The sequence below is a fragment of the Xiphophorus couchianus genome, chromosome 5 (assembly GCF_001444195.1).
Source record: "Xiphophorus couchianus chromosome 5, X_couchianus-1.0, whole genome shotgun sequence".
NCBI classification, from domain to species: Eukaryota; Metazoa; Chordata; class Actinopteri; order Cyprinodontiformes; family Poeciliidae; genus Xiphophorus; species Xiphophorus couchianus.
The window spans coordinates 32,395,499-32,405,065 of NC_040232.1; the positions used below are offsets into that span (position 1 = coordinate 32,395,499).

The 9,567-nt window shown below is 37.7% G+C and overlaps 2 protein-coding genes across 2 annotated transcripts; both read left to right on the plus strand.

The window, feature by feature from the left end:
- The first annotated feature begins 1,317 nt into the window (after positions 1-1,317).
- LOC114145585 (serine protease inhibitor Kazal-type 1-like) lies at positions 1,318-2,578 on the plus strand. The gene is made up of 4 exons (XM_028019218.1): positions 1,318-1,423; positions 1,972-2,003; positions 2,096-2,205; positions 2,447-2,578. The coding sequence occupies exons 1-4, from the start codon at positions 1,375-1,377 to the stop codon at positions 2,490-2,492; spliced, it is 237 nt and encodes a 78-aa protein (XP_027875019.1). The 5' UTR covers positions 1,318-1,374; the 3' UTR covers positions 2,493-2,578.
- Positions 2,579-3,984: 1,406 nt separating this feature from the next.
- LOC114145582 (ovomucoid-like) lies at positions 3,985-5,009 on the plus strand. Its single transcript, XM_028019214.1, has 4 exons — positions 3,985-4,090; positions 4,399-4,430; positions 4,523-4,632; positions 4,876-5,009. Exons 1-4 carry the CDS (start codon positions 4,042-4,044, stop codon positions 4,919-4,921), a joined length of 237 nt encoding a protein of 78 aa, XP_027875015.1. The 5' UTR covers positions 3,985-4,041; the 3' UTR covers positions 4,922-5,009.
- Positions 5,010-9,567: the final 4,558 nt, after the last annotated feature.

Consider the following 9,567-nt stretch of genomic DNA (forward strand, 5'->3'; position numbering starts at 1 on the left):
ACTCATTATACTGCCTAATATCTTAAACCCTGCTGTGAGTGGCAGGATTGTTTCTTTGCAAAGCCTGCAACAGGGATCTTGTTTGCTCTTGGTAGATATGGTGCTCAAGGCCTGCTCCTGTGCTGCCATGGTCAGTGCTTCTGTGTGTCATGAGTTGAGGTTGATGGTGGTGAGGATTGATATGGCTGGACCCAGGTTGAAGTGGAAAGTGATGATTTTAATGAACAAGAGAACAGAAATCCAGGCAGCACAGGTGAACGAAGAGGCTAGGAAACTAAGACACACTGGTGACAATGAGACACGACTAACGACTAGGACCTGGCAGGGAGCAGGGTTAAATACACAGGTAGGGTTAAATACACAGGGAGATAATCAAGGGAAACAAGAGACAGCAGGAATCAATCAGGGAAGGAAGACGACTCAGGGACAAAACTATGTATTTCTCCTATGTGTTGATGGTACGTCCCATACGGGGGGTTTTCCTCCTATGATGGTTCCTTCAGCTCCTTCTCTTCCAGTTTTCACTGTGTGAGGCATTCACCGAGTGCTTCATCTTCCTGATGTATTCTTGGAGCTTGGACATTTCATCTTGGATGGTGGCTCTGATGCTCACCAGACATCTGCCTCCTGTGCTGTTAGTGGATAATCTGTGGATACTTTATTTGGTGTGCAGTGCTGAGTACCATTCATGTTTTATATCACAGGTATAAATTTCATTCTTTGGGCAATTTATTTCCGGCACAGCATAACTGTTACCCAGACCTTGCTCTTGTGATTCAGCTGGCTTCACAGAATTTGCTTCTCAGAAACTCGTTGCAGGTATTTGTCTCTTGCTGCCTTCCTTGTGGTGTCTTTCTGGTTGCCATTTGTTTATGGTATTCCAAGGTACTTATAGTTTTGGTAATTGGTAAATGGCCTGTGGTTGATTTGTGCTTTATGAAATCCAGAAGGCCCCAAAGCACTTCACACTACATTCACCCATTCACACACTGATGGTAGCAATCTACTGGATTGTAGCTAAGGTAGTTTGACTGGTACCATCGGTCCCTCTGACCACCAACAGCAAACAAGGTAGGTAAAACGTCTTGCCCAAGGGCTAGAACAGACAACCCACCAATCTTGAAGGTTGAACTTCAAGAAGCCAAGAAACAAAGAGTTTCTTGGTTGACTTCTCTGCAAGGAAGAGAAATGTGCAACAACTGCTATGCTCCCTTCTGCTATTACTTCTCCATGTTTTACCTCCCCTCTCTTTGTCATCAACTGTGTCGCTCACTCCCAGCAAACAGCTACATATAATCAGAGGCGGTGACTGACAGTACACCTGTATATATACACCCACTGATCTGTGCATTCAGTTATTCATCAACAAACATCATGACTGGAAGACTTGTGCTGGGGCTCCTGATCATCTGTGTTGCAGCAAGTAAAAAAATAATTATTTTCTTGTCTAATTTGTTTGAATTTATTTTTTCAAAGAAGTCTATTTTATAAAAAATTTTTTATGTAGGAGTTTTTTAACGGTTTATGTTAATCACTGCATTAAGGTGAAGTCCTATGATAAAATTACACATATTATCTAGATCAGGGGTGGGCAATCCTGGTCCTCGAGGGCCGGTGTCCTGCAACTCTTGACTGTCTCCCTGGTCCAACACACTTGAATCCAATAGTTGAATCACCTCCTAAGTGCAGTCAAGTTCTCCAGAGTCCTGCTAATGACCTCATTATTTGACTCAGGTGTGTTGAAGTAGAGATACATCTAAAAGTTGCAGGAGACCGGCCCTCGAGGACCAGGATTGCCCACCCCTGATCTAGATTCTCTTTTGAATGCATAATAGACGCCTTACAGCTTGATTCATACTGATACGCAAGGCTGAAAGTAGTCATCTAAAGCTGGATATATCAAATGTGATGTCAACATGGTAAATGCAAGTTGGATTGTAAAAATAAGCATGCTTTTTTTTTTTTCTAAAGTTGCTGCACGCAAGTCTGAGAACAGGAGAAAGGTAATATGAATCTTTGAATTAAATGTATAAATAAAACGTACTATTATTCTGCAGAATTTTAGGTAATGTTGCGTTGTTCACATGTCCGACAGGCTGTTTGTGCTGATCGAATGATCTGGACATGCACAACAAATTTGCACCCTGTGTGTGGAAGCGACGGACAGAGTTATGACAATGAGTGTCTCCTTTGCAAGGAGATGCAGTGAGTACACTCAACTCATGATTCTTAATTCACATGTTAATTTTAAGTCACCTAACCTGATACTTTGGATATTAAAATGCTTTAGTCCCAACCTGGGAGTCACCCAATGTGACATTAAAAGCTGTTTATATAAAAGGATGTCTCCAGAAAAATTACTTATTTTATTTTATTTATTGCTATAAATACCATCTGAGTTGAATGACTGAATCGCTGCTTTATCATGTCACAATTCTCTCCTCAGTGAATCCTACAAGGACATCTTGGTCGCCAAACCAGGACACTGCTGACCAGTATGGTTGATAAAATCAACACTATGAAGCAACCCAGAAAAATCCACTGTTGTCTCATTAATAAAGTCTAAGTTTGATCAACATGTGACCTTCTGGTTTTTCTCTCAATATTATGCAACAATTTGTGATGCATATTATCTTCACAACACTGCAAAAACACAAAATCTTACCAAGTATTTTTGTGTAGTTATAGTACAAATATCTTAATACACTTGACAAAAGCAACTTCTCTCCAAGATGTAGGAGCTTGTTTTAAGTCAATAATTGTACTTTATCCAAGTTCCACTGGCAGATTGTTTTTCTAAATCATAAGACATTTTTTTGTAAAAAAAACCTGCCAGTAGAACTAGTTCTTTTTAAAATGAATATTAAAGGGACAGTATTAATATCTAAAATGAGCCTTTTTGAGCTTTACATCATGCTACAATGCTTTTCCCTCATCAAAAACATACCTGGAGTTTTGCTTTGATTCTTTCATGCAAGTTAGAGAAATCCTTTAATCTTCCTTGGCAACCACTCAGCTGTGCAGAACGCCTGGGTGAACCGAGCGCCATTTCTGAAACATTCTAACATTCATGTTCAAATATAATCATAAACTACAAGCTGAGCTTCAGCCTCATAGAGCAGACCTCCACCACCACTCCTCCACTCAGCTCCTTCAGAAGATTCAATCAGAAAACACCTGGTGGAAGTGGGCATCTACTGAGCTCATTATAAGAGCTACCTGCTAGTGAAACACTGGGAAAAATGTTATGAAAGGGTTAATAGGGGAGCAATGTTGTGATGACTTCCTGAAGGTGGAGTTTAAGAAAGAAGAGGAGTTTTTAAAGAGACAGAAGCCCAATTTCAAGACAAAGAAGTCAAATTTATCTTAAGTCATATTTGATATATATTACAGAGCCACCTTGGAGACATGGAGGATTTTATTCTTTTGCGTAACCTCCAAAAAGTATTGCATTGTCTAACAAAACTTTTGCGTTACCTCACAATACTTGTCAAATAATACTTGGTATTTGTCTCTTGCTGCCTTCCTTGTGGTGTCTTTCTGGTTGCCATTTGTTTATGGTATTCCAAGGTACTTATAGTTTTGGTAATTGGTAAATGGCATGTGGTTGATTGGTGCTTTATCAAGTCAAGAGGACCACAAAGCACTTCACACTACATTCACCCATTCACACACTGATGGTAGCAATCTACTGGATTGTAGCTAAGGTAGTTTGACTGGTACCATCGGTCCCTCTGACCACCAACAGCAGACAAAGTTGGTAAAATGTCTTGCCCAAGGGCTAGAACAGACAACCCACCAATTACGGGGTGACCTCCAAGAATCTCATCGCCCTGTGAGTTTCTTGGTTGACTTCTCTTCAACGACTGCTATGCTCCCTTCTGCTATTACTTCTCCATGTTTTACCTCCCCTCTCTTTGTCATCAACTGTGTCGCTCACTCCCAGCAAACAGCTACATATAATCAGAGGCGGTGACTGACAGTACACCTGTATATATACACCCACTGATCTGTGCATTCAGTTATTCATCAACAAACATCATGACTGGAAGACTTGTGCTGGGGCTCCTGATCATCCGTGTTGCAGCAAGTAAAAAATTAATTATTTTCTTGTTTAATTTATTTTGAAAGTATTTATTCAAAGAATTTTATTTTTTCTACGAAGGAGATTTTTAACTGTTTATGCTAATCACAGCAATAAGGTGAAGTCCTATGATAATAACACACATATTATATTATCTAAATTCTCTTTTGAATGCATAATAGACGCCTTACAGCTTGATTCATACTGATACGCAATGCTGAAAGTAGTCATCTAAAGCTGGATATATCAAATGTGATGTCAACATGGTAAATGCAAGTTGGATTATAAAAGTAAACTTTCTTTTTTTTCTAAAGTTGCTGCGCACAAGTGTGAGGACAACAGAAAGGTAATATAAATCTTAGAATTAAGTGTATGAATAAAACTTACTATTATTAGGCAGAATCTTATGTGATGTTGGGTTGTTCACATGTCCGACAGGCTGTTTGTGCTGATCCAAGGATCTGGACATGCACAATGAATGTGCGCCCTGTGTGTGGAAGCGACGGACAGACTTATGGCAACGAATGTCTCCTCTGCAAGCAGATGCAGTGAGTACACTCAGCTGCTGCACAAACATGATTCACATGTTCATTTTAAGTCACCTAACCTGATTCTTTTTAAATTAAAATGCTTTAGTCCCAACCTGGTAGTCACCCAATGTGACACTGAAAGCTGTTTATACAAAAGGATGTCTCCAGAAAAATACTTACTTCGTTTTATTTATTGCTATAAATACCATCTGACTTGAATGAATGAATCGCTGCTTTATCATGTCACAATTCTCTCCTCAGTGAAACCAAGGAGAAAATCTTGGTCGCCAAACTGGGACACTGCTGACCAGTATGGTTGATAAAATCAACACTATGAGGCAACCCAGAAAAATCCACTGTTGTCTCATTGTAATAAAGTCTAAGTTTGATCAACATGTGACCTTCTGGTTGTTTCTCTCAATATTATGCAACAATTTGTGATGCATATTATCTTCACAACACTGCAAAAACACAAAATCTTACCAAGTATTTTTGTGTAGTTATAGTACAAATATCTTAATACACTTGACAAAAGCAACTTCTCTCCAAGATGTAGGAGCTTGTTTTAAGTCAATAATTGTACTTTATCCAAGTTCCACTGGCAGATTGTTTTTCTAAATCATAAGACATTTTTTTGTAAAAAAAACCTGCCAGTAGAACTAGTTCTTTTTAAAATGAATATTAAAGGGACAGTATTAATATCTAAAATGAGCCTTTTTGAGCTTTACATCATGCTACAATGCTTTTCCCTCATCAAAAACATACCTGGAGTTTTGCTTTGATTCTTTCATGCAAGTTAGAGAAATCCTTTAATCTTCCTTGGCAACCACTCAGCTGTGCAGAACGCCTGGGTGAACCGAGCGCCATTTCTGAAACATTCTAACATTCATGTTCAAATATAATCATAAACTACAAGCTGAGCTTCAGCCTCATAGAGCAGACCTCCACCACCACTCCTCCACTCAGCTCCTTCAGAAGATTCAATCAGAAAACACCTGGTGGAAGTGGGCATCTACTGAGCTCATTATAAGAGCTACCTGCTAGTGAAACACTGGGAAAAATGTTATGAAAGGGTTAATAGGGGAGCAATGTTGTGATGACTTCCTGAAGGTGGAGTTTAAGAAAGAAGAGGAGTTTTTAAAGAGACAGAAGCCCAATTTCAAGACCTTACATTAAGAAGTCAATTTTCTTGTCTGTCATAATTGACATATATGGCATTTTTATAACAACTGAAGGTGATATAGTTATTTGATTGAGGTATAAAATGGCTCTATATGTCTGAAAAACACATAATACTGCCCCTTTAAGGTATTATTGAGTTGAAACAAACTCCTATATCTTGCTGAAAAGTTTTTTGTAAGTTTGTTTCGTCTTATTTCAATAGTACTAAGATGTCTGCACTAGAAAATTGACCAAAAATACTTTGTGAAGGCTTTGCTTTATAATTGACGGAAAAGACTAAAGAGATATTAGCAAGTGAGTGAGTAAACCTTATGTTGCACTTTTTACAGCTAAAACTAGAGAGTGCTTTACCGAAATACAGACTTAGACAAAAAAACCCCAAAAAAACAAATATGGTAAGAACAGCTGATAAGAACAAATGTAAAACATTTAACTGGAGAGGTTCTGGCTGAAGATGATGGGATCAAAATGTTGGTAATGTAGTGAGGGACCTGACCATTTAAAGATCTTAACATAGTTCATACGTGAGGACACAAATGAATAAGCAGCTCTGTATTTTCAGATGATAAAACTTGTCTAATTCTGGCAATATGTCCAAGATGGTAAGAGGCAGTCCTAGTTACCGCCTTTAAATGAGGCTCCAAAGTACAAGACACCCATGTTCTTTACATTGTTCTTGCTTTTTAATACAGAATTTTTGATTTTTCGGGTGAAATTTTGGAACAACCAGTGAGGTTTGTGAGGTCTGCTTACCATTAAATGAGTCTTATCACTGTAAAGAAGCAGGAAAAAGAACAAAAAGAAGACAAAATCAAAATTAGCCATCAATTTTAAACCTGAATGATTAATTTTTGGGGGAAAATAAGTATTAAAAGCACAATTTTAATTTACATGGTCCTCGTTTTTAGTCTTGCTGGTTGCATAGCCCCCTTATGACGAGCAAAACAATTGGAAACAGTATTCCTTCACCCGGACGCGGGTCCCACTCTTGAACCAGGCCTGGAGGTGGGGTATGTTGGCAAACGCCTGGTTGGCAAACGTTGGCAAATGCCTTTTACTCCATGGGTCAGTGACGTGCAGTGAGGTTCATAGCTGGTGAGGCACTGACTTAATCATAATCAGGTTTACAAGTATAAACTCTCTGCATGTTATTGGTTTGTGCACAATGCTGGAGGGCAAAAAGACTATTCTTTTACATGCCATCCATAGCTGCGTAGAATAATTCCCTTAACTCAATGAAATTTGGAAATGTACAAAAAAATCCACTTTAGAAAACTGTTTAAGTGTAGAAATGTAGGAGCTGGCCCAAGTGGTTAGGGAGAGGGAAGTCTGGGCCTTCTAACTTAACTGCTACACCTGCGACCCAACTCCAGATAAGTGGAAGAAGATGGGTGGATGGTTCTTTATCTGCTAAAAGCAATTGTCTCATCCTCAGATGCAGTTAAGAGATGTGGGCAGACTTTGCACTCTCCTTTTCTCAAGAAAACTTTTTTACAACAAGCTAATAGGAAGAGGAGTGATAAAAGTTCAGGTTTTCACTCCAGTGTTAACATAACAAAATTTCAACTGTACTTATTATCCATGCAGCACCAGCTCAGATCTGAAGTGCTCCCATCATGCCCTCTCAAAGGCCACAATAAAAACATTTACATTTTTCAGGTCTAAGGTTCTCACAAACAGCTGCTGATGACTCCACGTTGTGCCCATGCAAAAAAAGAAAAGAAATCATGCAGCGTAATATTTCCATGTTACCATGAAAAAACAAATCCAAACAATTTGAGGATTTAAAAACCCTTCCATAATCTTTCTGATCAGCCTTTGTCTAGTCTTTCATTAAGAAGATCTTATTATAGTTTTTCTTTTTTTCCTATTTTGCTTTGGTGTGTTTCTCCAATCAAATAAAAGTTCTCAATAAAGTATGTAAATGTTCTTAGTGTATATCCATATATTTAATTAATTAATTTTTTATTCTTTATGTTGGTTGACACCCAGTGATTAACAAATAGTATCTTTATGTCTGTGCAATATGTGATAATGACTATTTTATGAGGTTGTGCTATCAGCTGCCAAGCTCCTATACACACATACACTGCTCCTTGTGGGGAACAAAACCTGGACCCCACAAGGGGAAACGCTGTTTTTGGGTCAGGGGTTAGATTTAGGACTAAGGTGTTTAGGGTTAGGGTTAGGTATGTAATGGATAGGTTTAGGGATAGGATAACAGTAAGGCTTAGGATGTAGAAGTGGGGACTTTCCATGGTCAATGGAGAGTCCCCACAAAGATAGCCACGCAAACATGTGTGGGTTCCCACAATGTAGTATATGTCAGGAAAATGGTCCCCATAAGGTATTACAAATAAATGCATGCACACACACCCATATGAAACAGATAAATAACCTTTAAACAGAGAAGTATTTGTCCGTTCTGAGTTCAACATCAGAACGGACATTCACCAACATCATGACTCGAACACTTTTCGTGTTTCTGCTCACCTGTGTCGCAGCAGGTGAGAAATGAAAGTTTTTCTTGTTTCATTTGTTTTGAAGGTATAGTTTTGAAAGTAGTTTCTTTACAAAGGACAGCTGTAACTATTTAATTTCTATTTACAATAAAACCTGCTTTGATAAGTTGTTTTAAGCTGATCACTATGTTAAGGTCAAACTCTACAGTACAAACAAAAACATACAAAATTATATAGATTATATTTTATGATGCATAATACACTTTACAGGTTAATTCACACTGACCCTCAGAGCTGGTTGTTATCTAAAGCCTTGACATCATATATGAACTGTGATGCCAGCACTGTTATATATCAGTTAGATTATTCAAGAAAAAGAAACTTACTTTATTATTTTCTATAGATTCTGCTGGAAAGTCTCATCCTCAGATGCAGTTTTCCATGTATACAATAGAACTATTCCTCTTAAATATAGTTCATAAATTTGTGTTTATGAACACCATTGGCTATGTAATTTGACATTTAGAAAATAAATTTGCTTAATATAAACATGCCATTAAAAAAAAAACCAAACAGGAACTAGCAGGAGGAGAAGTGTGGTATGTTTTTTTTTATGTTTATCACCTGAACAAACTTACTCACGTGATTTTATTTGCATTTCTTATTTGCTAAATTGTGTGTGTGGTTTTTTTTACATTTGCAGAACATCAAACAAGGTTTTGCGCACATTTGCAATGGAAAGGCAGCTAATGAGTGGATGTCTGACCTTTCAGTGCACTGTGCAGTGAAACAAATCTGCACATTTCAGAATGTCCTCTTATTGTGGCCAGTCTGAAGCCCACAGTGTGCACTCATGCTGTCTAATCAGCATCTTGATATGCCACAACTTCAAGATGAGATGAATTATCTTGGCAGAGAGGAAGTGCTCAATAGCACAGATTTAGACAGATTTGTGAAAAATATTTGAGAGAACAATGCATATTGTGTATAAAGAAAAAAGTTTGGATGTTTGGGTTTAACTCATGACAAAAAGGGAGAAAAAACAATTGTTGCGTTTATATTTTTAAGTGTAAAGAAATTTCTTGTTTTATCTTTGGAAATACAACAGAATAAGTGTGAATCAACCATTGAGAAGAACAGGAAGGTTTTTCTACAATGTTTTTCTACAATGAAGGAAAAAATAGCAATTCTTATCCTGCCTTCACACAAGAGTTTACCTTAGATACATTTTAAGCTTAAAAAATTACTTTCAACTGTTCAGAAAAATTAGTTACTATGTTTTGTTTGGTATTATAAATAATATTGCATC